This window comes from Hippocampus zosterae, chromosome 21 (assembly GCF_025434085.1).
Source record: "Hippocampus zosterae strain Florida chromosome 21, ASM2543408v3, whole genome shotgun sequence".
NCBI classification, from domain to species: Eukaryota; Metazoa; Chordata; class Actinopteri; order Syngnathiformes; family Syngnathidae; genus Hippocampus; species Hippocampus zosterae.
Window position 1 is genome coordinate 6034606 of NC_067471.1, and position 27911 is coordinate 6062516.

The following is a 27911-nucleotide window of genomic DNA, read 5'->3' on the forward strand; positions in this document are numbered from 1 at the left end:
TCTGAGTTGGTCAAGTGGTTTAAGACTATGCTTTGGATTCAGCTGACTCGTGTTCGAATCCCCTTTTCTGCTCAACTGCATTTATGCACCCATGTAGGTGAGCCCGGGGATCGAACCTGAGTCGCCTGAACCGAACGCAACATTTTAGCCCACTGGACCATCACGAAGGAGATTTTCGGCGATTTTTTGTCGTATTCATAGATTTCATCTCAACATGACAGTTAAGGAATAAGTATAACTTTCAAGTCCAAGTTGGTGTGATGGTTAGGAACTAAACTTTGGGTTCAGCCGTCTCGTGTTTGAGTCACCTTTTTTACTCACCTACATTTATGCACACAAGTCGGTGGGGATCGAACGCGAGTCGCCTCAACCGAGAGCAAAGTTTTAGACAACTGGACCATCACGGTTGAGTTTTTCGGCAATTTTTTGCTATATTCATAGTTTAAAGTTGAACATGCCCGGTTGGTGAATAAATATATTGTAACTTCCAAATAGTCAATTTTAGAATCCTCGTTGGTCGAGTGGCGGGGGGTGGGGGCCTGCAAATGCGCTGATAAATCCGAAGACGATGCTCTTGTCTCGCTTGTGGGGTGACCGTGAAAGAGCGCTGCTCCAGTTACCTCCCACATCCCCAAACCATGGATGTCAGGTTAATTAATTTGGAATTTGAAGATTTAATACAGAAGCTGCTTCCGAGCGCCGCTCGTTGTTGCCTTCGTCGGTGGTGCTTTTAAGTGCCCCTTTCATAGTGTGCGGCCAATGACGACCGGTAAAATCTCACACTTGTCAACGAAACGCCATTGACCATAATTATGCCGATTTAACTCAATCTCATTGTATTTACAGAGGCTGCAGCCCTCCTCTAAGGGTATTAATTTAAAGTATGAACCACGTCAAGCTGATATAATAACACATTAGACATCAGTGTCTCTCCATTTATTTCATATATCCAAGCTCTTCCTGTGCCATATGATGTGATACCATATGCATTTGCGCACGAAGGTAAATCAGAAACTCATTACTTCCCGACGGGCTCCATTACATCCACTGGTGTGATTCATAATTCATCCACGTGACTCATGGCAGACACCTGCTTCTCTTTAGTCCCCCTTTCATTTGTAGAAGCAAGGTAGAGATCAGAAGTAATGGAGCGGTAGCCATAGCAACACCTGCCAATTTGCAGCAGTTGACCGAGGGAGGGAACAGTTCTTCGGGTTCTCAGGAACCAAAAAAAAAAAAAACCAAGACTTAGTTGTGCTTTGTATAAAAATAAATCCACTTGTGGCACCATCGGGGTCACCATCAGGAGAGAAATGAGGCGATGGAAGGACAAACGAGGAAGAGGAAGGCAGAGAGAGATGCGGCGGATGCGCCACCACAGTCGTTTGCATTCTCCTGAAAGGCAAAGCGTCTCATTCTGATCTTAAAAAAAACACATAAAACATCTTTTTATTATTATTATTATTGTTTTTTTTTTTTACCTGGGGATGGTAAGCGTGGCACGATTCGGGGCGTCTGCGGATCTTCTGAGAACGCATCCGCTCGCACTTCACTGAGGAGTTATGTTAGTGAGGGGTCAAGGATAACGGACAACAAAAATCTTTGGATTTAATTTTTTTTTTCAAATACAGTACTTTTTTTCGGGCTAAAAACGCCTTACAGTATATAAGGAACGTAGCACTCAATGTTTGGAGAAAAAAAAATACTGGTGCTCCTGTTGTGTGCGATTTGGCCACCAGGGGGAGTAACATGCAGACACAAACAAAGAGGAGTTTCACAACTAATTGAAGTGACTTAATAGACTGCATTAATATTACTTGTTTATTTTGTTGTTTTTTTCAGAGGATAAAGAATATATGACTGGCATTTCAACCCCACTGCCACATAGATTGTGCATAAGGTTTCCGCATGATTTATTAGCATTAAGCTAGAAGACTTTCAGAAGTTTTTGTAATTCGTCTTTCATTTATGTTGAGTTTGACATTAAATCCCAGTTTTGACAGGCGCGCTCAATTTTGCTCGATTTAGGTACAGCGTTTGTGTTCAAACAGTGCGCCGTGTTCCAGTGCCTGGTGTAAAAGGTTTGCGAGTGACTGTAGAACGAGTCACGAGAGGATATATTTGACTTCTTTGGGCTCCATGGTGATGGGCGAGTATTGTCTGGAGCAGTCGCAGTCGGCCTGGACCACCAACATCAGCAGGTTGCTTTGCGGGATCTGCTGCACCACAAACATCCTGGGCACACACACGCAAGAGCGATCAAATGTGAACACGACTGTTATTGTCATGCCACAGCTGTACACAAGAGGGCGCTCAGCACGCTCCATACGCTTCCCTCTTCAACTCTTCCCCCTTCACTGACTTGTTTGGGACTCCGGCACTCCTCCCCCCTGCTCTATTTACCTTTTTGCCCCCCCCCCCCTATACTTTCCACTCACCATGTGCTTTGTCTAATCTCACGCGCCCTCGTCTAATCCTGTTTCTGCCCACTTATTTCCATCCGTGCGCTTATATAAATCCAGGCAGAAGCATAGAAAATGGATTTAAGCGGGACATTTTTTGCGGACGTGGGTTCGGTGCGGGATTAGAGTGAGCACTGACTTCTGGCAGCGTCCGCACTTGATGATGCTGTTGGTCTCTTTGACCGACGGCTCGTAGGCGAAGCTGGGGTACTCGGTGTCGCACGGCTGCAGGATGTCCCCTTTTTTCTTGTGCACGGACGCTGAGGGGCGGGGGGGTAAAAAAAAATTGATTGACAGCCTCGGTCGGTCACAATGTCAACAAAACAGCTTTTGCGCTTTTTGTGTACCGGATAGGAAGCAATGATCGAGTTCACAGAACAGATTTTTTTTTCAACCCCCCCCCTCTGTGTTAACTCACCATCTGCAAAGTGCTCCGTGTGCCAGAATCCACAGACGTTAAACTCAAGGAGAAACCTTGTGAAGTGGAGAAAAGAAGAGAGTGGATAGAAGGGAGGGAGGGGGGGGGGGGGTGAGGGGGGGGTGTCAATTAGCCACTCCATCATTATAGCCTCTCTGGCAGTTTTCCCCAAAACCGGGCCCTGGCCCAAAAATTCTGTCCGATGGTGGAAAGGACTCGATTGGCTGTAACACTTCTTAACTCATTCACTCCCAAAGACGTTTTGAAACGTCTTTTCAGACGTGGTCCAGAATTGGCTGCTACCGAATGAGTTAATATGCATCGATGGATTGAACAGGAATGACAAATAAAAAAAATCGAATCGAAAAGGAATTCCTTGATTCGATTTCGAGATTTGGGAACAACTTCGAGCCCCCTGCATTTCTCGTTGCTATTAGCGACACTTACACCAGGAGGTTGGAAAGGAACCACTTGAGGGCGGACGCCAAGGCGTAGAACGACTGGAAGGAAAAACAAACCAAAAAAAAAAAAAGATGACAAATGGAATTCATCGAGTCGAGGTTGGACCAATCGTTTCGACGTACGCTGAGAAGTGGCCGTGCGCTGCTGGTGGAGTGCGCGTTCATCTTACACATCGCCTGGTAGTCAAACAGAGACACCCTGAGAAAAGACAAAGTGAGCATTTGCAATGGATTTGGAAGCATCTTGGAATTTTGTCTGCTTCCGCCGTTTTCGTTTCGCTTGCGTCTTCCCACGAAATCCATCTCGGGGAAGTTACCTTTTGAACATGCCCATTCGGATCAGCGTCGCCATGACGGAGCCGTCGACCTCGCCGAAGAACCTCCCGGCCTGTCGGCAGAGACACAAAAAGGCCGGGCGGGCGGGGTGGGGGGTGAGGGGGTGTTCGGTTTGACAACGCTCACGCCTCAGCAGGATATTACTCGACCGTGCGTGAACTGACGTCAGCGCGCTGTTTGGAAATGAGGACGAAGCCGTTATTGTCCATCACGTAGCACTCCATATCCTGCGACGGGAGACGAGAGACCAGACAAAGTGACGCGTCGAGCTGGGGGAGCTTGAGAGCTTCCCGAGACGCACACTCACGAAGCTGTCGCAGCGAAGGGGACAAATTCCCTCGGCGTCCGAGCACTGCGGGGGTGAGGGGGGGGGGCAAACGGACAACAGAAAAAGTGACGAAAATGCGTCCGCGCGGTCAAAATGAGGCGCCATAGAATCCCTTACATCGGTGTCGTTTGGCTGCAAAGAACACAAACGAGAATCAATCGATTCGTCATGATGAGCGTCGTTTTTTTTTTTTTTTTTTAAATACGAACCTGTGATGCGATGGCCCAAAATCTGGATTCCATCACCTCCAGAGTCATCTGGACGCCAATAGCTGCAAGACAGAAAGAGAAGATCGTCATTCTTCTGTGTCACTTGATGCAATTTAGTGTCAGCTAAAATGCGAGCATGCCCTCTAGCGGCCGTGGGCTGAACAGCAGGCATAAAAAGAACAACAAAAAGTCCCAAAACAAAGTATCCGAACCAAAAAAAGCGGCATGTTTTGTGATGCATCACCGTGCCCGCTATTCTTAGATGCTGCGACCCGCAACGCTTTCTCGGATGCCGGTGTGCGTGTGTGTGTTTTTGTTTTGTTTCCGGAAAGAGAGGCGGCGGCTTCACCGCTTTAGTTGCGCTTTTTGGGTCCGTCATAATCTCAGTCGGCGTGACGATGGATAAAAAAAAAACCGAAAAACAAATTGCATAAGTTCTCTGAGGAGCGCATGCACACATCCTGAATACACCCACACACACGCGCACACACACACACACACACACACAGAGCAATGCGCGGGAGGATGACACTTCATATTAGCATCAAAGACTCAGCACTTTTCTCCACTCCTCTTCCTCCCAGCATGCTTTGCGCAAGTACTCTGGGGGAAGCCTCGGCTATTCTCATACGATGACCAAAAAAAAAAAAAAATTATAATAAAAATTCAAGTGTGTTTTACTCATCGCTATGGAAGCCATTGGGGGGTATTGCTAGTTAAATTATTACGAATATATTAAATTTATATATATATATTAATTTTGCGCAAGCGGCGCTTTTTCATTCTGATCGGATAAGCGTAGGACATTTCGCAGAGCGTAATTTGCCCCGCGTTTCACAAATTGTGTGTTCAAGTCGTGTTGTATCGGTGTTGGGGTATCAGAGCATTTTTATAAACGCGCAGTTGCAGCACAGATACCCCCCAGAGAGTATTTTATGCGCCGCGTCAAGGACGCGCGGCAAACGCGGCGCGCGCGCTCCCGCCGTGATTTGTAATCAGCGCAGGCTTGTCAATCAAAGGGGCGGCGTGCAGGAAATGAACTAGCGAATGGGGGGGGGTTGAATAAATAAGGAATGATGGAGTTAATTGCTCATTACCGTGACGAGATGCGGGGTGAAGGAGATGGAAGGATGGCGGGGAAATGTAAGAACAGTTTTTCTCTGCCCCCCAATATGCTTTTGTACTACGTGAATGTGAATTTTTTTTTAATTTCTACTTCATACATTAAAAAAAAATCTGACACCCTTAAAATTGCAGAGTCAAAAATAACAATAATAATCATAATAATTAAAGTGAAACGCACACACAGAGAGGTCTGCGGCAGAATGTAATCAAAAGAGAAGATTAATTGATATAACGGAGGCGGGCGGGGGGGGGGGACGAGGCGGCGGACAGGAAGTGAAGAACAAACAAAAGCGCGAAAGCGGCTAAATGGATTTTTAATAACGTTACGAGCTGGAAAGGCCTTTTCATTTCAAGCCGAGCGTGGCGCTTCATAATGGAGCCGGCGGCGTTTGCCCGAGCGCGCTTCATTTATATTTCACAGCCACGAAGAGCGATCGGATTGTCTCGCTTCTTAATGTTCCCGACGACACACTTTGGAGTGAGAAAGCCCCCCCAAAAAAAAAAAAAAAAAAATGGAGTTGCATAAGTGTGCACACCCACTTAAACTTTCCATGTGCCCATGTTCAGAATTCATCAACAACATTTCAAACTTGTTGGATAGTAAATGAGTGGAGGGCACACCTGGCGACATTCTTGAATTGACCCTGAATGAAGTTCGGGTGTTCTAGTAGGCTTTCCCTGACGTTTCAATGCTGAATATTTTGCGCTAATGCTAACGGCAATTTCAAATGATGGCATTTGAATTCTCCCCGTTGCATGATCACCGCCACACGCAGGAGGGATTCCTCATCAAGCAAAATCTGCCCGCGCGATGAACACGCAGCTTTTCCGAATTAATGAAAGTCTCCGAGCTTGGGGAGGGGGGGGGGGTTTGAAGGGATTTTGTGCTTTTGAAAGACTTCATAATCCCATGAACTGCGCCGCTTAATTTATCCGGGAGTGACAGCTCGCGTGGTTTACGGAGAATCTTAAACCAGCATTTTTTTTTTTTTAATCCATCATCGGGGTCACAATATGCCCCCCTCCCAAAAAAAAACAAAAACGTGTGGTCATCGTCATATGCTCATCACGCACACACGGATTGAGTAAAATCCGACACGCTATCCCAAGCGATGAAAAATGCTGAAAAGTCAAACTAGGGAAAAAAAAAACCTTCCAAGCCGTAAATTAAGAGTCTATTGATTTCAAACCCGAGACGTCCGTATTGACCCGAGGCCCGTAAAAGTGTCTCATCTGTGTGAGGCCAAATCACAGATTAAAAAACACCTATGAAGAGCGGATCCCGAGGCGGCTAGGGGCAAGCTCGCCAGATGTCGATATTTATGGAATTTATCTTTAGCTTTTTTTTTTCCCACCTTGTGTTCTCAGCTCGGTCCCTCCGCAAATGTGTAAATAAACGGTGCAAAAGTACAAGGACGCCATCACACTTTTTTTGACGTCCTCGTGGGATTGTGAAAATGTGTTTTGAATTCTCATTAAATGTTCCAAAACTAGCGCAAAGTGACACCCGTGTTTCACTTACTGCGCTGCCCGGAAGGGTATAAAGTCAGGCGGGTATAAGTGGTATCGGTGTCCAAGTATCGGAGTATGACGATATTGGCATCGCTAATCGTTTGAACGGAAAAGAAAATGCAGACAAGCTAGCAGCAAATGCAGACAAGCTAGCTGCTAGCCGCTATGTGCTAGCTTGTCTGCATTTGCTGCTATGTCCATTGCGGACATAAGCATGTCCATTGCGGTTTGCCTGAGTGCTCCGATTGGGGAAAATGCAGACACGCTAGCAGCAAATGCAGACAAGCTAGCACATAGCGGCTAGCGGCTAGCAGCTAGCTTGTCTGCATTTGCTGCTAGCTTGTCTGCATTTTCCCCAATCGGAGCACTCAGGCAAACCGCAATGGACATGCTTTCCGGAATAAAGACTTTGGCATTGACCGCTTTGTTTACAAGAGGTCTATAAGACAGCGGTTTATAAATAGCGGGCGTGTTCGAAGCGCGGTCGGCGTCCGTGACACCTGTAGTGATTGGTTACCGCAGTCACAGCGGCGTGACAAAGTAAAGCGCTCTCAATAGACCTTGGCCCAGATGCGGAGTGGATAATAGGAAGGTGGAAAAAAAAATCCAATTTTGAAAGGATGGATGCTGGGTGGAGATGAGAGGGGGTTGGGGGGGGGGGGGGTCGGCGTGCCTGCAAAGTAGCCAAGCCGAGGCCACGCAATGCGAACACGTCTTCATCCTTCAAAACCAGCCAATCGCTCGCGAGCACCTTTGGAAGACGGCGTCCTATTTAGCAAGCGGCAAAAATAGACGGGAGGTTTTCCGGGAATACGCGCATGACCGGTGACGCCGGCGTTGACACCCACGCGGCATGTTGCTTTTTGTTTATGCGCACGCTGGCCCCCGCTGACCGATGCGGTGTTTTTCACGAGGCGTTGGAAGTCGCAGGGGGGCGGATGGTTCGGAAATAGAAACCAGGCTAAAAATTGCATCATTTAATGTATGAGTGCGAAATCGCCTTCTTAAATGACCCCCCTGCGAAAATAAGGCGGCTTCTAAATTGTTTCTTTGGATTGCAAAAATGTTACCAAAATGCCCCCACGCCTCCTCCACAAAAATGTACAAAAATAAGTCGTTGGAACTATACCCGAGCTCCTCAGCGATATGAAATGATTGACTTGACTCCAGCCCTTGAAAGATTTTCACGCCGCTCGTTCCCGGGGAAGGTCGCGTGTTACGGCGAAGCGCTTTAATAGCGCTTCGCCTTGGGAGCTGCCAGCCGGTAACGAACCGCTCAAGGTCGCGCCGGATGCAGCGACACGCGTTCTTGGACCAACTCGTCTGACGGGAGACAAAACAAACAAGCCGCCTGGAAATCGGAGGATTAAGTACACCTGCACCAATCAATTTTCTAAAATTTTTTTAAACATGGCGGCTCTCTTGAAATTCGTCCGTTTCAAGCAGCATGGGATTGATCAAAGTGTTTGTCACATGAAATCGACTAAAAAGAGTTTCACAAAAGAGATGACTGAAATGATTTCAATTTAGAAGTAGAAGCAATTACATCATGTACACAATCACACGCAAGGTGAGATGCACACACGCGACTAAATACTACTACTACTACTATTAAAAAAGCTCATATTTTGCATATTTTTGCTCCAAAATAGGCGATTTGGGTGAAATCCTGAAAGTAATCTTTCATTGGGTAGTTTCTGTCTTTACATAGACACAACGATGATGAACTCGGAGTGACGACGCACCTCCAAAAACCACAACAAAAAACATGGCCGCCTTAGATTGTGGTCCTGCATACCTTCCCCGCTGTATATTCCCGTACACCAAAACGAGCATATTGTTGTTACGCAAAAGAGGAAAATACCGAAACAAAAGGTGGCTCAGACGTGCAAGGCACCCACACACCCACAAACCCCCCCCCCGCCCCCCCCACACACACACACACAGTATTACGACAGCTGCCACATGCAATAGAAAGGAAATAATGGGAGACGTGAGCGAGGTGGAAAAAAAATAAACAACGGACGGAGGAGAAAAGCCCATGTGGCCGAGAGGGAGATTCTCATCTTCACTTGAATCAGCTGATGAACCCCCCCCAACCCAACCCCGCCTCCTTGTGTCTCCCCCCCCGCTCCGCTACCCTCTTCCCCTCCACGTCCGAACATTCTGCCTCCCTCATCCTCTCTCTTGTGTCACCGTGGGAGAGCTGAGGGGCAGACAGAGGCGGCGTGTACGCTTGCTATATTTGACAACACACACACACACACAATCCTGACACACGCACGACTGCACAGGCATACGGAGACGAAGCGAAGGGAGGCGGGGGGTGGGGGGGGTGGAACAGCTCTCAAGTGAAGCACACACACACACACACACGGGGATGTGCATTGAGTGCAGGAATCACAAACATAGCGGGAGGGCGAGCGTGACGCCAGCACCTTTCGTGTTCCGTCTGTGACACACACACACACACACACACTCTCTCTCTCTCGCTCTCACACACACACACACCTCAGATGCTCACGAGCCAGCAGGGAGGACGCAACCGGACGTGTCATTCAAACAAGGACTGGATGTGAAGACGAGGATTACACGTCTCCATCCTCTCTTTTCCTCCACTATATAGGCTTCACCCCCCCGACCCCCCCACGTCCTTTCATCCGAGCGCTTTTGAGACAAGCAGGGGGTGGGATTGTCTCAATACGTAAAGAAGGATTATTCTTGTTTTTTGTCGTCCTCACCCGGGATTTTCAACGTATGGATGCATGTTGACGATCGCCTCTTCCATTTTGGATTCTTTGGAAAAAAAAAAAAATCATAAAAATAAAAAAAATGGGGATGATTCGGATGCGTGAGAGGAGGCAGCAGTGAAGCCGCTGCCCGCTGAAATATTGAGGCAAAAAAAAAAAAGGTGAGTCTTTGCATATTCATCCAGAATTTATTTGGAGCTGAAAGGATGTGCCGCTAAATGCCGTTGTTGTTAGAAAATGACAATAAAGTTCGGGGATTTTGAATTTTTTTTTTTCAATGTCATATGTCACGCTCGAAATAAGTTTAGGGATTATTACAGCCGCATACAAATAATCTCATCGTGCTCAGTTACGACTGCCGCTGTCAAAATGTTTACGATCGTGGCTGGTTGCACACTCAAAGCAATTTTTTTTTTTTTGTAATATGAGGCGGACAAAAAAAAAAATCGAATCCCGCCGAAGTTCGACGTGATGACTTTTTTTTTTTTTAAATCCATTTTTGATTGCGCTACCTAGCGATGCCTTCATTCAATCCATTGTCATGCGAGAAGCTCGTGTGCGCCAGCAATATAGTTTAACGACTTGACTGGCACCCGGTCAGAGGTGGCAAATATGTGGGAAATGTCAATCGACAAAAAAACAAACAACATTCAGTTAAGTTATTCAAAATGCGTCTGCACTTCAAAATCATGACCTCTATCGATCCGACTCGGGTTTTTGTTTGACCTTCACTTTTTGTCACCATTCATGTGTGTGCGCGTGGGGGAGACGTGATCCCAACGCTATGCATGGGGGGGGGGGGGGGAGGGTATACGTTTGGCCTTACGTGTGTGTTTGGACACGTGTGCCATATTTTGGCTTGTCATACTTGTCAACATGTGCGGGGTCTGCATGTGTCGAGCTTATCGTCATGTCTTTTGGACGTCTGCGTATCCGAGTATGGATGTGTGTCTTCTTTGGGGTCAGGGGAAAAAACAAAACCCCCCCAAAAAAAAAGCATTAAAATTTGATTTGGTGACGCTTGGCTGCACGGCTCGCCTTGTTGTTGTTGGAGCGAGCTGCATTGTTGCACAGGGGAGGAAAAAGAAAAAAAAAAACAAAACTAAGTTGTGCCGAGGGCTGGGCGAGATGGACTGGAATTTATATTACGGTGCGAACTTTATTCCGTCGGGGTATATTTCGTGATATGAACACAATTGTCAAAATAATAACGCTCGCCTTTTTTGAGGTAGGACTGTTTGTGTCAGCTAAATATTAAAATATATTTTTAAAAATATAAATAAATAATATTCCAAATCTAAATGTATTTGGGTTAATTGACAGGAAAAAAAACAATAATTTGTTTTAATAATAAACATGACATTTAAGTTCTGTGAAAACTAAACAAAAAATTATCAAGAAATATTAAAGTTAAAAATGCAGGTAACCCATGAAGTGACTTGGAATGTAAATTTAAGTGTTTTTAAAATCAAGTCATCAAGCAAAGCAACTTAATTCCCTTTGTCAAGCTAACTTTAGCAACATTCGTTCTAAGCGGACTGTAGTAACTAAGCGCTACTTTGGGTATTTCGTTTGTCTCCATTTGACGTTAGCTTAGCAGCAAAGAAACTTAATTCCCTTGTCAAGCTAACTTTAGCAACATTCGTTCGAAGCGGACTGTAGCAACTAAGCGCTACTTTGGGTATTTCGTTTGTCTCCGTTTGACGTTAGCTTAGCGGCTAGCAGCGCTTCTCCATTTTCTCTCGCCTTCCCCATCGCTCAAATATACTTTGGAATATTTGCCTCCATTCAGGCGAGGATAATTGAGCAGCTTGTTAGCAAGCTAGCTTAGCGCCTAGCATTCTCCCTTGGTAGTTCGTGGTCAGAAAGCCTTGAGGCCATTTTGAAGCCGAGCCATCGACAAGCGTGACGTCGATTCATCTTTCAAGTGTGATTGCGAGTCTAACTCGCACCTGCCTATGCCCGGGTGACCGGGTGGAACACAATTTGCTGGCGAATGGGCCGGAAACCGCGCAGGGCAATTAAAAACCATTCGTCACGCCATGTCGGCCCGTTGCAAATACCTTCGGAGACGTAATCAATTAGGCGAATAAGGGCAAGGATGCGCTCGCGGACTCATGTTTACAACTCTGACATAATCCCACCATCCAACCTGAAGCTATAAATTCCAAGTGCGGACAGGAAGTGGCGTGAAAAGCATGTGCATAGAAGTAGCGAGGTAAAGAGGAGAAGACGTAAAACAAGGGAATGAGGCGTTATTTGATTCCCCTGCCTCGTCTGTCAACCACAGCTGGATCCGACTCTCCGGTTAAATCGGCGCACATCTGATCATTTGGCTGGGCGACTTAAAATGCAAATTCCCGTAATCACCCGACACGCATGCTCACGCAGACCTCGGTTCGTGTCACCGAGCGAGCGAGAGAGAGAAAGAGCGGGAAAGGGAGAGAAAAAAAGCACGTCTAATTATTGCACTACAGCCTAATCTGATGAGTGCCGTTATTTCACACGCGGCTAATTGGCTTCGGATGACACTCGAGCGAAAAGGGAGCGCCTCGTCGCATCGCGCCTTCAGAATGGCGCTCAAATTGCAGGCCCAACGCTGCGCGCCACTCAAGTTGCGAGCGGTTATTTTCTATCGCTTGCCTATAACTCGATACTATTTCGCGTTTGTTGGCATTTCTAAATCGTCGTTTCGCTTCATATTCTTCTTCTATTTATTCCATCCTTTATTATCCACATACTGAGGCAGACATGGTGGGAAATGAAACCCGGTGATACGAAAGTTGCATCCAAAACGATCAAATTAGATTTTGCACGTATGGCTTTAAAAGGCAGGGTCTGGTCTGGTGAGTGACGTGGGCGTCAGCGAATGAATGTCGAGCTAGCCGTCGTCAGTTCGGGTTCGAGGCTGTCAATACATTATTTGTCTTTCTTCGTGCGTGTTTACGCTTTTTTTGCAGTCGCCGCCCTTGTGGAGGCTGCGGGTATGGCAGCTTGCCGCCTCCCGCCGCCGCTGAGGAAGGCGTGCGTCATGCTGCCCCACGGCCACTCCCCAGGGGGCGCCGAGCTGCCCCCATCCGTACCCGGTGAGTGGAAGGAACTCAACGCTTTGATTGATCCCATCTATTATCCTCAAAACGATCTACGCGGAACAGACCGTTTTGACAGCTGTTAATGTTAGCATGCTCCGCGTACGCGCGCACACACACACACAAAGGATGAAGCCATTGAATTTACTGTGGCCGTGAGCGCAATGCTTTCATGAAATGTCACATTAATCCACAGTGTGTACGAGTTTCTAGATGGCAAACAGCAGGGAGAAAATGGCCGAAAGGTTGTTTCTCATTTTAGTACCCGTCCCCCTAAACAAACATTTGTAGCAACATTTTACGGTTGCCGGTTCCCACAGCAATTTAGGAGCAATTAGGCGCTGTAATTAACGCGGATATTATCGCCTTGCCATAAGTCACTCTCGCTCAGTTCAATATTCTTTTATAGGCGCGTGTGGATTTGAGCTCGTCTTCTTTGACTTGCCGAGGGATTGGCATGCAAGCGGGCGGAGTCACTGAATAAGAGAGAAAAGCTCCAAATCTGTCATCTCATCAAAGGGTGCCAATATGTTCAATTACTCCGGGGATGAATGCTAGCGTCGTCAAGGATGTCGGGGTTTTTTTTAATGCTATTTCCTGATTGGTCATGAGAGAATTTGGCAGATGGAGATAATTACGATAATGTTTTGTTTTTTTATTTTTTTGGTGAGTCAAAAGTTCATAAAAAGATGACAATAGGAGAACGAGAAAGATATTCAAGTTCATGTCGAAAAGGATAAACGTCCAGGTCCCACATCAACAAGCGAGCTAGCATCTGAAGCTAGCTGAGCGACCTCTAATCCACCTACCATCAAGCTAACAAGCTAGCTAACGTCTGAGGCTAGCCAAAGAAGCGCCAAGCTAGCTAGAACCTGAAGCTAGCTAGAGCCCGAAGCTAGCTGAGAGAGCTTTGGTGTCGATTATTGTCAGAAAAGGCCGATTTTATGACACGGTGTACCCAAGGAATAGGTCATTGAGTGCTAAACGAGACCATGAACCCAAACTAAAGCGTCGGGAGGCATATAGCGCAATGTGACACCTCTTTGGAAGTCACGAAGAGGAGGAATAATGTGTGTGTGTGTGTGTGTGTGTGTAAGCGATTATTCCAGAGGTCTGGCAAGGGACGACAGGGGTTAAATGGTGGGGCTTTCTACGCGAGCCGCAAATTTGTCTCACGGCACCTTTCTCGCTTGTTTTTAAGCATCAGTCAACAGCGCCTCGGTTGCTATGGCGACGCGGCGTTACCTTGTCAGAGTTGAAATAATGCGGTGGAGCAGCTGGGGGCCATAATGCTATTTTATATGCATGCCCGGGCCGCTTCATGTTTTATACCTTTCAAGCTAACCTCCCAGTGTGTGTGTGTGTGTGTGTGGGAGGGGGGGGCGGGGCTGGCTGTTGTCCATATGCTGAATAAATGATGCTTTGGTTTGCAGATGGGATCAGACTTGGAAAGGCCCTTTGACAAATCACACATGAAAAATATCTTGAGAAAACAGTTCGCCGAAGTGGTTGCGGGAGTCCAATCGAAAACCGCGCTCGACAACACGCGGGGAATTGATGACGACATATAGCCCGCGAGTTAAATGAAGGACTTCGGGTCAGAGCGGGAGGGACAGCTGGTGCAGCTCGTAATCAGAGTGCGCGGCGCTCACCATCGGAAAACGGCTCCGTCTGCGGCTAACGTGCAACCGGTTGACATCGTCCGGGTCCGGTGTCACCCTGAGGGGCCCCGTCGGATATTAAATGACAGACAGCTGCGTTGTCAAGGCGACGCGGACAAACGTTCCCGTGTTGACAACGCAATTAGGAAGCACAACTTTGGCGAGCGACCAATCGGGACGTCTTAGCTAGATTTGGACCTTCAATCGGAGGGCGAAGGAAAGGCCCTCTCGAAATATAAAGAAATATAGCAGCTAAAATAAGCCCAAACCATCGTCACCTCCTCTTCCTCCTCCTCCACGAGAGCAGCTCAAACCTCTCATAAATGTTGAAAGTTAGGGAGGGAGAGTGGGAGGGAGCGACATGAGGAGAAGAGGCGAGGGAGGGAGGAACGAATGCTCGCATGGATGGACGGTGAAGAAAAAAAAATGAAAATCCCAGAGACGATTTGCGCGCAATTTGACGTTACGTTGTGAGGAAAGGTTCCATCCCAAACAGAAAGCTCCGCCTCCCCGTTGCGTAAGCGTCGCTCCGATACCTCCGAGCTCAACTGTCAGCTTAAATCTCCCGCAACGGCTTCTAAACCTGCAACGGCAAAAATCAAAGCCACTTGCACGGCAGGCATCCTTCGAAGATTCCCACTGAAGGATTTTCGCAAAAACCTCGAATATATTCGTGAAGTCGAGTCCCTTTTTTGGGAGGCTTTCGTTCACTCGGTTGCAGTTCATGATCAGGTTGCGTCTGTTAGGCCCAAAAAAAAGCTCCCGTGAGGAAGAACGGTGATCTCCGGGCTCTTATCGATCGTTTTTGACGATCGTCAAGCTCCCGTGAGGAAGAACGGTGATCTCCGGGCTCTTGTCGATCGTTTTTGACGATCGTCAAGCTCCCGTGAGGAAGAATGGTGATCTCCGGGCTCTTGTCGATCGTTTTTGACGATCGTCAAGCTCTCGTGAGGAAGAACGGTGATCTCCGGGCTCTTGTCGATCGTTTTTGACGATCGTCAAGCTCTCGTGAGGAAGAACGGTGATCTCTGGGCTCTTGTCGATCGTTTTTGACGATCGTCAAGCTCCCGTGAGGAAGAACGGTGATCTCCAGGCTCTTATCGATCGTTTTTGACGATCGTCAAGCTCCCGTGAGGAAGAACGGTGATCTCCGGGCTCTTATCGATCGTTTTTGACGATCGTCGGCGTCTCTCCGGTGGGCATTGAAAGGGAAATGCCGAGCGAAAAGACCAAGAATGCAGACGAAGGTGACAGATGGAAAAAGCATCGGGTAATTAGAATCACATTTTCCAAAGCGTTCTAGTGAGGAAAATTAATTCGCCAATCCGCGGTTTTGACATTTTGGGGACGATCGTCTTTCTGAGGACCATCCTTAATTTTCTATCCCAACTGCTCTTTGTTTTTGTCCACCTCGCCCCTGCAGTTTTCCTCTGCCTGCTGGTGGCGCTGCTCCAGCCGGCTTGTCCCTGCCCCCCGCCCTGTCTCTGCCCCTCGGACAGCCTGCTGGTGGACTGCGGGGGCCGGGGCCTTTCCTCACCGCCCGCCCTGCACTTCCTGCCGGCGGGGAGTCGCTCCCTCCTTCTGGCCAACAACCAACTGGCCACGCTGGGCGCGTCGGACTTTGCTAACCACTCCTCTCTGGAGGTCAGCGTGATTGTCGTTTGCGTTTCTTCCGATATAAATTTGCGTCTGATGTCGTCGCATCACGTTGGCGTCTTACAGGAGCTGGATCTTTCCAACAACTACCTGGACAATTTGCCGGCCGGATTATTCCGCGACATGAGCAATCTGAGCAAACTGAGCCTGCGCAACAACTCTCTGACAGGAATGGACAGAGATCTCTTTCAGGTCAGTACCCCGCCACAAAAAAGGCCCACGGATTTAAGTTTTGGGGGTTGACGATTCAAACTGAATGAATCGACGGTTGACATTTGCCATCCGCGGAAAACGACAAATCGCTGATCCGAGACTGGATTGCCAGAGTAAAACTGACGGTCCTGATGTTGTCGTTGTTCCAGGGTTTGGGGGGTCTCCAGAGTCTCGATCTTTCACTCAACGGCCTGGCGTCGGTTCCTTTGGGGGTCTTGGACGAGCTCCATGGTCTCAGGTAAACAAAACCTCCGCGACGAAGGCACGGTGGTTACTTCCTGTTGAAAAAAAAAATGTCCCCGTTGTAGGTGGCTGTCCCTGGCCGGTAATCGTCTTCGCGGCTTGGAGAGGGCGGCGTTCGAGCCCCTCGCCCGCCTGCAGCACCTGGAGCTGGGACACAACCCCTGGGAATGCGATTGCAACCTACGGGAGTTCAAACACTGGATGGAGTGGCTACTGTACCGAGGTGGGCGTCCGATGACTCCTTTCGGGGGGGACGGCGGCGATGGCGGCGCCTGCCGTGGATTTGCGTTTCGCTCATGTCGGCGCGTCGTAATTGAGGAAAATCCGCCTTCACCTCAGTGCCTCAAGGCCTCGGCTTGCGTCGCTTGCAGACAGAAACTCCACTCGGGAGAAGGTTTGGTCACAGCGCCTCCTCAGGTCAAATGGAATCGTGTTTGTCTGTCACCTAAAATTTTCTTCTTGCCGTGGAAAATTAGTCACCCGGAGTTTTCTCTTCTCGTGAATCATCCAGGAGAGCTCATTCGAGTCGATCTCCAAGTTCGAGGGCGCAGGCAAACGCCGTGACTCATTCCGGCGTCGCCCTCGCTTGCTGTCTCGTCCTCTTAGTCTCAATTAACGGGGCCTCACAGGCGCTTCCTGAACGACCTCTCCTCTTGTCCCCCCGCCCCTTGTCGCTTTCTCTCCTTCAGGCGGAAAGGTGGATGCGGTGGAGTGCACGCTCCCCAAAGACCTGCGGGGGCGAGACATCCGCGGCGTTCCCGTGGAGATGTTCAACTACTGCCTCCAGCTGGAAGACGAGAACGGCGGAGGCGGAGCCGACGGATCCCGAAGAGGTCCTCCCTGCGGCAGGGGCGGCGCCGTCGACCCCAGCGGGGCGCCGTCGATTTCCGGCGGCGATGACTCGCCTTCGCGAGGGGGCGGGGCCGGCGGCGGAGACGCCCCGGCCGATTGCGTGCGCGCTCGCTACCGTCCCGCCAGCGTGCGGCGGGCCATCGGCACGGTGGTGATCGCCGGCGTGGTGTGCGGGATCGTCTGCATCATGATGGTGGTGGCGGCCGCGTACGGTTGCATCTACGCCTCGCTGATGGCCAAGTACCAGCGAGAGCTGAAGAAGAGGCAGCCGCTCATGGGAGACAGCGAGGCGGACGCGGACGATCGCGAGGAGAAACAGATCTCGTCGGTGGCGTAGAGGAGACGCCCGTGTGAAGGGGGGGGGGGTCGTTTGGCAAAAAAAAGGGCTCAAAAGAGGAGTTTGAAAAGGATCAGCAACCATCGCCACCTTGGACTCTCCAAACGTCACCCATCCTTTTACGTCCTCCCTCCATTTCTTTTTCTAGCCCTTCATCTCGCCTACTAACCACCTACCGATGCTGAACTTGGCGCCAGAGAGAACGAGCTTTCATCTCATCCGCAGAACTCATCCAAGAGTTTGCCGGTGGAATTTTCAGGGAGAGTCTTTCGAATGCGGACCAAATGCTCACATGCAAGATGCGGAGCTCCAGAGGTCGAATTTCAAGACCCGGGAAACTTGACCCCCACGCCCCCCGTATCCCAGAGAAAGACTTCGGCGGAGGGAGTCGTCTCATTCGTCGACGCTTTGCGCGACAGAACAAAAAAACCCAACCCGGGACCAGATTTCAGAACTTCCCAGCACTTTATCGCCCGAATCGGTTACCCGCCAAGGTTCCCCTTTTTCCTCCTCGTCTTTCCAAAACGATCTTTCCCGGAGGGATTAGAGCCAACAAGGGATTTAAAAAAAAAAAAAAAAAAGATGCTGCTATTTTTCGCCACCCTCTCCCATCTCTTTATCTCTCCATTTATCTTTCCGTCCACTTGCTATAAATGGACCTCCTTTTTCTTTCCTTGCATCCACCGACGAATTGGCCATACGGGTTTCCAGGGTGCACGAAAATATGACAAAATTCACCATGTTCGTTGCGTTTAGAACGCTCGTTCGGTTTCGTTTGGAGTATCGCTGTCATGTTTTGCTCATTCGTCGTGTTCAAGTTTCCACCCCGACCCGCGGGCCTCGTGCTATTGGTAGCTAACGATCTTAGCTAGCTAAATCCTGTCCTTATAACCTGCGTGTGTACAGAATAATCAAATACAGTTTGATACAGTTTGACTGCAAGGGGGTGGGAGGGGAGTGGGGGGGGTCTCAAGACCGGCCATCATTTGGCGGTGTGATGTGCGTTATGACGATGACAGTATGCATTGATGGAAATAAAAACATATCACACTCTATTACGAGGCGGGACGAGAGCAGCACTGTGTCTATTTACGGTCTGTTGGGAGCGCGCGCAAACGCACGCACGCGATTTCCAGCAGAGGGTCAAAGAATCTAATCAAATAAGATGGAGTAAACACACCACAGGGGCAGAGCAGAGGATAAATCAGTGCGCGTACTAATCCTTATCTTGTTCTTCACGCCTCAATCCCTTCGAACACCCCCTCAACCCCCACCCCCTTCTCATCAACTCTGTCCTTCTCATCTCCCCTCGCGCTTATCTGGTGTCCATTTATCTTCCTGACACATCTTTCCTCATCGCACGGAGCGTTTTTCACCTTGATTTTTCTCCCATCCTGGGACGCCCTTTTTTTTTTTTTTTTTTGGTAACCTTCATCGTCATCTGTCACCGCTCTTTTACCGGTGGCGCGGTGACAGATAGATACGTGAATAGAGGTACGGCAAATACGGGAATGGATGATGTGGGGGGGGGGGGGGGGGGGACATGACAACAAACTCAAAACAAAAACTTGTACTCATGAGTCAGAACTAGATGTTTGTATCTGGACAAACAACGCTCTCTAGTGGTTAGAAGTGGCAGTGCAACTAAGAACGGAAACGCGACTGGCGATGTTGCTACAATTCCCTTGAAAAAGTACCTTAGTTACTGATGACGTGCTTTAAAAACTAACTTTGTCACTTTACTGATGACTTTTTTTGTCTTTTAAAAGGAACTGAGGTCGATTACGCGTTCGTTTCATGAATAATTCATCCAGCCTCTAATAAATCAAACCGCGCGTTATCAACCTGGAGGTTGCCGAGGCACTTCATCATTCAAAAGAGGTGACGCCGCCCTACCTCCGGCGATGGCGGTCTTCTTGCCCACGGTCACAGTGACGGCGGTGGTCGCGATCACAATCCTCCCGGCTGGAAGAAGAGTGGCACACGATGAGCGAGCGAAATTGTCAATCATGAGATCCAACACACACAAAAAAAAAAACATCAAATAAACGGCACCGGGTTGTTGAATTTCAAGGATGCTTACATGTGTCTGAGACGAAATGTCTTTTTTTTTTATTTTTTTTTAGATGCGTCAACTATGTCAAAATAACTACTAGAGGAGAGGAGTTCGGTATGTGCCCAATGGAGAAGAAACGAGAATTTTGGGATGATGAAACAGAAAAAAAAGGATGCTGGTGAATGGTTGAGGACACTCAAGCGGCAGCATGCCAAGTAACAGTTTTCCTCTACCCTCCTCCTCCCCCTGTATTCCCCCTCCCTGCTCCGCTTGCTGCTCCTCCTCCTCTGCGCTCAAGGCGGCGCTATAGTCCGCCTCATAGTCCCTAAACACATCTGAACACAACAAACATGTGACGACATCCGGGTTCGAGACTCTCCTACATCAATGGGGGTTAAGGGTTAGTACGATGTGCTCCGAAGTGCATTTTAGAAAACGTGTTCAGAACGTGAACGATGGAAATCTACCTCTGGTATCCTGTCGGGGCATGTAGTAGAGGAACTTTCCGGCAGGGTACTCGGCCGCCCTGCGGAACCACAGTGGGAAGTGGTCCAGGGTGAAAATGTTCTCCTTGTCCGTGGATGTCAGGAACGACCTGGAAGTGGCGCGACAAAGAGAAAAATGGCGTCGCTCTTACTGTCCGCAAGGGGGTAATCTTGCACGTGTTATATGATTTCTCACATGCCAACTCGTTTTTCGATGCCAGTGTAACGCTGGAATCTCATCAGGCCGGAGCGCGTGCCCAGGAAAGCCGTTTCTATGCCATCATCCATACTGTGAGGCAGAAAGGCAAATTGTCACTCGTTTCGCTTTTAATCCAATGAACGTTGAAGGCTGCGCTCGGAGGTGATTATTCACCCAGATGGGTTGAGCATAAGGGCAGTCCAGTAAGCTTCCATGGGAGCCGTCACCACGGCGTCAAACAGGGTTTGCTGTATGAGCTGCACGTCACCTGCAGAAGGAATAAAAACGCAATTTGACTTTGTTCCCACGATGCGCTGCGGAAGCCGAGCAACCAAATCCAGACTAACATTCAAGATCCGGTTCTTTGCCTGTCAGGTACCGAACCACGGCCTGGAGCTGGCTCAGTTTACGATGCGCTGGGTCGATGTCGGTCTCGCAGTAGGTCCTGCAAAGGTTGTGGATGGTGTTCAAATGAGCAGTAACAATTTTTTTTTTAATCAGATAAAATCAGTCTGACTCACCATTCACTGGCTATGGTCAAATCGGGAGCCAACAAATCATGAAGGCCTGGGGAAGAATACAACATCGAGTATGAACTTGTGTCGAAACAGAGAGGAAGTGCCGAAAAACAGACCCACCTTCTTCAACAGAGACATTTCCAATGAATATATACTGCCCATGTCCTCTTGTCAGCACTATACCAAGACTAATAGACCGCAAGACAAATACATGCGATTGAGTGCAAAACAAATGCTGAAATATTTAGAGAACTGCTTGCGAAAAAAAAAGGAAAAAAAACCTAAAAGGTGTCTCGTTGATGCTGGTGAAGAAGTAATCATTCTTGAGGAACATCACTCGTTTCTGTTGAGAGCCAGAATTAAAAAAAAAAAGTTGTTGAGGACTACAGTGATTTGGCAAAGCCAATTAAGCGGGACACAGCCCCGCCTAGTGGCGACATAGGTCAATGACAGCTTCATTGTACTCACTCCCTTATCCACTGAGGTCCTCGAATCTAAGGACAAGGTACCGGTTTCTCCTTTGACCATGGCCGTCCTGAGCTGAGATATCACAATTATGATGTAACCTGAACGAGGAAGACGAAAAATTCTAAACGTTTGAACGCGCGCGGCTCACCTTCTCCTCAGTGTCTTCCCATTCCACCTCGGACAAGTCGACGCTGTTGTAATTGGGTTTGGGCTTCAGCTTTTTCCCTTCCTTGTACTACCACATGTAGACGGATTGTTCAGTTGAACTGTTTTCTAAATCCATTAACGTTTGGGTGTTGTTGTTTTTTTTTTTTTACCAGAGGACGGAGATCCGGATGAGACAAAATGTAGCCGTTGTTTGTGATGAGGTAGGCATAACCGTGGACACCCAGCTGAAGAGATAAGATTGAGACAAATCAATCCAGTGTCATTGTTGAAATAAAAGAAGAAGTGTGTATAAATGAGGGCGATTTAACCTTGTATCTTGGAGCTAATCTCATCAATTCTTTCAGGGCCACGTCGGTTCCGACAACGCCAAGCAAAATTCCATGAGACAGCTACCAAAAAAAAAATAATTGTCGTTAGTCACACATTGTAGCGTTTGATAAAGCTTTTTTAAATTCTTAAAATTGGAAAGAATAATCCTTACCGTCTCTTTTTTCTTGCTGAAAACGGGCATTGCAACTGACGTCATCAGAAGCAAACTCTGGGCTTGACTGTTGAACAGCTGTGAAAGTGACAAAGATCAACTAAGCACGAGCTAAATTAAGAAACCAATACTTTGACATTTCTTCAAAGTTGACCAAAGTGAAAAAAAATTAGCAATGTTATATTTTTTTTCGTGGGGGGGGGGGGGTGGGAATAAAACGTGAAGAGTAAACTAAAAACAAGGTAGCTTGAGATGGACTAGCACTAGCTACTAGCTACTACCCAAAAAGTCGTGCTATGCTAATGTTAGCAATTTCACACTTAATATTGAAGCATGTTTGATTACCTCTTTAGTGGAAGGTAACTGGGGTGAAAACATTTGTGGGAAAATGGCGTTAAATGGCTTCTAAAAAAAATCTTTTGGCAAATTCCCCTTTGTCGTGACATTCGAAAGTGCTACTGCTAAAAAAAAATATGACGTACCACACTGTCCATGTAGGCTTCCGTCCAGATGATGTCATGGTCATGGTTGATGACCATGGGTCGGCTGAGAACGTGCAGGTACTCCATGACGTTTTCTTGGACGTCAGCCAGTGTGGAAATATGTGTGTAATAGCCTGCAATGTTCACATTCAGCTGGAATATTTATTTGATTTTTTTTTTTTTGGTTTTGGCAACATGTTCCGTGTGTTCAATGCACTAATCAGACATCAGAACGAAAATAATCCCCAAAAGGCTGAGCTGTTCTTGGCTTATTCCAATGAAACACAATGACGTCAATTAGATACCTGCGGTGATGTTGATAAGAGCTTGAGGTTTTTTTTTTGTTTGTTTGTTTTGTTGGTAATTTTTTTTTTTTTGTGGTTATTTTTCATTCTTTATTTTTTTGGAAGCACTGACAGCATCCGATGGTGACACAAACTGCCAGCAAGGAATAAAGTGGTTATTTCCCATGTAATCCACAAGAGGGCAGCAAAGGGTTCACTACTTTCTCACCCCCAATTTTATACTGTCAAAATTTTAAGAATAAATTTGTCGTATTATCAGACTATCATATTAAACATTGAGATTCAATAAGGGGGAGTTTTTTTATTGTCGGACAACAAAATATTACATTGTTACGTTTTCCGAGTGGCCTTAATAGAATTCACCTTTCAGATCATTCGTTAATTTCCCCTTACCCTTATTATTGCAGGCAATCCATTTGACATTTTCAGCAAATGTCATTTCACGTCCGATGAGATATGTGAAGACTCGAACCTGTGCGGGTGACGGTGAGTTGCAAGCAGAAGCATGTCAACAGCAATTTTCACAATCCTACGACGCTCCGTTGTACTACTGGTGCGCTTGTGGCGTGCGTCATACCCGCCTTTCCGGCCAGTTGAACTCTTCAAAAACATCCTGGAAGTCCTCCATAGCGCCGTCTGTAATCAGCATGATGGCCTGGTTGCACAGACTGCCCTGACCCACCGCCGCAGCCTGACGACACGGGCGCCATACGCGGTTTTTCCTCTTCAAATTCATGCGTTTCAAACAACCGCCGTCTGTCACCGACGTGCGCCAAACCTCGTTGAGGATCTTGAACGACTCTTTCATCGCTTTCTTCACTTTGCCTTCTCCTTTGACGTGCAGCCCGTCCATCAGGAGTTTGAAGTGCTGCGCGGCGGACACCAAAAGTCAACTTTGCATTGTGGGTCGTGAAAAAAAAATTGGAGGTGAAACAGAAAGCGTGTTTGTGTGTGACCGTAGGGAGCGGGGGGGGGGGGGGGGGGGGGCACGGGAGGGATTAGCGCGGCTCCCTGGCACACTGACTAATTACAACATGGCCACTACAACACTACTACAGATAATCTGGATTAAATACACTGTCCAACCCAAAATACAGGAGATTTGCAAGCAACATTTTTTTTTGGGGGGGGGGGGGGTGACTGAAAATTCCTACACATCTATACAATCATTTCCAAACTCCAGAAAATGTGCGTGAGCTGCCATTTAAGTACGTCGAGCAACATCTGGAAGCCCCTTTTTTTTTCATGGCATTCGGCCAATCACGCGTCGGCCTGGCCGGTCATGTGACGCGCTTCAAATTGTCAGCAGCCCCTCGACCTCACCTGATCTCTTATGCTGTTTATACTTGGCACTAGAAAAGTAGGGCACGCACGCACACACACACACACACACACGTATGGTCGGGCTTTGTGGAATAATAACAAGAGAGCAGAGGAGCAGAACAACAATGCGATGAGCTGTAGCGGCGAAGTCCGAGTAATCAAAAAAAAAAAGGATCATGCCAGACAGGAAGTTCAAACAACAGCTTGCTAAGTCGAGCGATGAGCCGTGTGTGCGCTTTTCCTCCTTACCTCTCTGTTATCCAGATCGGCTTGGACCAGAATTCCCTTGAAACAGGGTTCCAAGTATCGAACGTAGTCGCTGTACTAAAAGGGAAGCAAAAAAAAAAATGGCGGTTAATTTTGTCGTAACCTAATTGTATTAAAATAATAATAACGTACAGCGATGATGTTGACAAAGTCATTCTCTCCCAGCGTGTCCAGGATTGTGTTGACGGTGTGCTTGGCGATGGTGAGCCGGAGCCCCTTCATGCTGCCGCTCACGTCCACCACAATGACGACGTCTTTCGGGGAGGTGGCCGCTTGGATATACCTGAAGGAGGAAATCCAAAGACTCATCCGGTTTAATTACGAACTCGCGAATGAGATTCTTCCTCCCATTCGCCGGGGCAGCTGCTGCCACAGGCAACTTTCCAGACCCCATAATCTGTTTGTTTGACTTCCCATTTCCTGGAGGTTGTGTCCGAGGGACCAGACGGCGTTCCTGGAACTGATTTGATTTTCTCTTACGGGTCACGGACTGCGCGGGTCAATCAGATTTGAACTACGGGGGCTACTGTACGCGATTTGCTGTTGCTTTGTGTCGTCGCGGTTGTATTTTCCGACATCAAGTCGACATTGTGGTCGTCTGCCAGCAAGATTAAAAACTAAAGCCTCACCAGTTCCTGTTCCTGCAATCGAACGTGACGACCCCGTTCTCGTCCGGGGTCCACTGGATCCCTGGGGATCGGAAAAGAGAGCAAAGCCGTCAGCAAACTTGCCGTTTGGTCAGACAACTGGCGTCGGACAGATTGATCGGCGAAATTGAGGGAGGGATGGATGAGGAGGCGCGTGCCGCACATGTTAATTACATGCTAATTACATGTTAATTACATTCACCCGTGCTGAATCATCACCGGGCGTCCTACAATTGCTCGGGTTCTGCGTTTCAAAATCTAATTAGGCCCAAATAAATAACTAAATAAATACAAAAGTGTTGCGCCGTACCCGGGTACAGTCTGAAGAAACCCGAGGAGCTGCCAAAGTACTGCCAGGTGAGGGTCGGGTCCTTCTGGAAGTTGTCCATGAAGACGTCGTTGAGCGCCTCCGACATGTATGCGCCGTTGAGGATATCTGTATCTAGAATTTAAAAAAAAAAGAATATGAGATTCTGAATTTGTGCGACTCGTGCGCCTGCAGGCGGGGGTGGGGGGGGCTTCACCTCTGTTGTAGACGTTGGTGGGCACTTGGATGTTACTCTGCTGCGTGTTGACGGGCAGTTTGCTGAAGTGTTCGTTCTTCTCCAGCGGGAAGTCCCCTCCGAGCGGCAGCGGGTTGCCGTCCTCGTCCACCGTGTTGATCAGCATCGAGTTGTAGTATTCAAACTTCGGAAAGGTCACCTCAAGGTCATTTGGGAACCGTCCACATCCAGACGAACGGCACGGTCGATTTACCTCCAGTGTGTCGTTGTACTCGTGATAAAGATCAGCATCCTCGGCCGCTTCCGCTAACCTCTAACACCCCGCGCCCCCACCCCCCACAAAAAAAATGAAAAGGGTTAAATGTCACATCAAAAGAACATTTTTCCGTACTTTTCCAATACCTTCACGGATTTCATCTTCCTCCCAAGCATCTTCTCCATCTCCTCCGCAAACGTCTTGACCAGCTCCTCGCCGTCGACCTCCTCCATCTTCAACGCGCCCTCCACGTCCTTATATTTCTTTACGGCATGCGAAAGGCAAGAAAAAAATTACGATGGTGCAAAAAAAAAAAAAAAGAAAAAATTTTTTTTAGTGTCGTCTTACTTTTTGCAGTAATTCCGCTCCGGAGTATTTGGCGGAGAGGGACGCAATCTCTTTGCCGAATGATTCGGCCCACTTCTGCACGCTGAGCGCAAAGCAAAAGACACGAGGCACAAAATGTTTAAAAAAAAAAAAAAAAAAAGGTGGCGCGGATTGTCGATTTTTCAGTATCAAAGGTCGTGACCTTTTCGTGTCCGGGGTCACGCTTCAGCGACAGATTAAAAGGGATTACCGTTGAAGGTGACGGTCAACAGTCAGGTTGGCGATTTATTTGCTGCTCAGTCATGTTATTTTTGGGTTTTTTTTCTTAGAGGGGGGGGGGGATATGGTAATTCTGGCAAACAAATCCTGCGCGTGAGGACCAGACAGGATGCGACAGATGGTTGGACCAATGGGGAGTCGCCCCACACGCCGCGGCGCTAAAGTTTGTCACCGCTCGGACCCGCTGGCGTCATTTCATGATGATGATGTGTTTTTTTTTTTTACCATTCAAATGCGAGAATTATTTGAGTAAAAATAGCGCAGCCAATTTAGGATGCGGGGAGTTGATTTTAAAAACCCGAAAGACTTCGATTTAAATCACAATGATATATAATATATGTATAATTTCCGTTTCGAATATTCTGAATCTCTCGTGAGGGCGAATGACGGAAAGAAAATATGATTGTTACGAAGTAGGCCAGTTTGAGTGAGGTGATGGCTACTCACATCTCCGGCGAGATCTTCATCTGGCCGTCGACCGTCAGCCACAGCGAGCAGCACAGGATAATCCACGGGAGCATCGTCAGCCTCAGCCGCTGTCCGACATCGCCGGCGTTTGCCTCCATCTCTGAAGACACGAAAAAAAAAAAACTCGGCAGGTAACTCGAAAACTTCTTTTTCTCGGCGAGTGACCAAATACGAAAGTTGACAACTTGCCTTCTTGGAAGAAGCCTTCTCTACAAAACAGCTTGGATCCAAAACATCACTTCCGCTCAAATCCGGAGAGCCTTAACAGGCGCGACGAACACAAAACGATCCAAGGTGGGACACGCAGATGGCCGCCAAAAAGGTCCCAAACCTTCTCGGGAGCTGCAAAAGAGACATCTGTGACATCATCGCCCCCCCCTCCAAAAAAAAAAACTCCATATGAATGAAAAACAAAATCCCATAATATTCTCGATGAGGTCACATCTCAACACACAACTCTTCACATCATTCCATCACTTTTCTGTTCTCTTCTTCCATAAACAAGATTTCTTTTTTTTTTAACCCCACATCCTGATGAGGTCCAAAAATCAATGAGCAAGAGAAATGAAAACAGTCTGGGATGGAGTGATGGAGGGATGGAGGGAGGACTGTTGGGACTTCCTCTCTCTTGCTCCTCACGACCAGTTTATACCATAATCCAGGCAGGATTAAACCCCTCCTCCCTCAATCCATGCCCCCCCCCTCCTCACTGTCTCACTCTTAACACGATCTCTCATTTCTTCCTGCCTTTCCCCCCCTCACTTCCATCTCATTCCCCGATTTGGAATTGGCCGTTGAAGATTGAAATAAATAGAGGAGATGGTGGCATTTTACACTTTATGGCTGCTGTGGATTATTTTCAAATCGTACACGGGTTTTAGGAGTGTTCCATCTTGTACTTTGTGGAGGTTTAACAGATACGAACGTGGAATTTAAACAGACAGGGACGCCTAGTGACCGCATCCGGTACTGCAGCGTGAATCCGAAATCATCCAAACACAAACAATACAAAATCTAAACAAACCAA

General features: G+C 47.8%; 3 protein-coding genes across 6 annotated transcripts in view; 2 read left to right on the forward strand and 1 right to left on the reverse strand.

The window, feature by feature from the left end:
• LOC127593837 (ninjurin-2-like) overlaps positions 1–27911 on the forward strand; it is a 150184-nt gene that overhangs the window by 56257 nt on the left and 66016 nt on the right. The window lies entirely within an intron of this gene.
• cacna2d4a (calcium channel, voltage-dependent, alpha 2/delta subunit 4a) lies at positions 922–27712 on the reverse strand. Of its 2 annotated transcripts, XM_052055511.1 has the most exons (40): positions 27074–27712; positions 26864–26984; positions 26159–26240; positions 25957–26073; positions 25808–25867; positions 25576–25738; positions 25362–25493; positions 25034–25094; positions 24537–24687; positions 24387–24461; positions 23593–23682; positions 23392–23505; positions 23208–23286; positions 22510–22643; positions 22028–22105; positions 21855–21935; positions 21696–21770; positions 21527–21613; positions 21379–21450; positions 21192–21253; positions 21031–21098; positions 20914–20959; positions 20740–20837; positions 20567–20660; positions 20390–20482; positions 20176–20303; positions 19942–20043; positions 19549–19617; positions 4215–4276; positions 4123–4137; positions 3985–4029; positions 3842–3904; positions 3659–3729; positions 3465–3540; positions 3328–3380; positions 2881–2936; positions 2602–2722; positions 2120–2235; positions 1482–1564; positions 922–1395 (listed from the first exon to the last, which is right to left on the reverse strand). In XM_052055511.1, exons 2-40 carry the CDS (start codon positions 26980–26982, stop codon positions 1303–1305), a joined length of 3384 nt encoding a protein of 1127 aa, XP_051911471.1. In that variant the 5' UTR covers positions 26983–26984; positions 27074–27712; the 3' UTR covers positions 922–1302. The 2 variants fall into 2 exon arrangements, with proteins under 2 accessions (XP_051911471.1, XP_051911470.1); XM_052055510.1 differs by lacking the exons at positions 922–1395; positions 1482–1564; positions 2120–2235; positions 2602–2722; positions 19942–20043 and having other exon boundaries at positions 2881–3380; positions 27074–27700.
• lrtm2a (leucine-rich repeats and transmembrane domains 2a) lies at positions 9214–18235 on the forward strand. Of its 2 annotated transcripts, XM_052055522.1 has the most exons (7): positions 9214–9762; positions 12562–12687; positions 15775–15995; positions 16074–16199; positions 16370–16458; positions 16529–16686; positions 17153–18235. In XM_052055522.1, exons 2-7 carry the CDS (start codon positions 12588–12590, stop codon positions 17650–17652), a joined length of 1194 nt encoding a protein of 397 aa, XP_051911482.1. In that variant the 5' UTR covers positions 9214–9762; positions 12562–12587; the 3' UTR covers positions 17653–18235. The 2 variants fall into 2 exon arrangements, with proteins under 2 accessions (XP_051911482.1, XP_051911481.1); XM_052055521.1 differs by lacking the exon at positions 9214–9762 and having other exon boundaries at positions 12318–12687.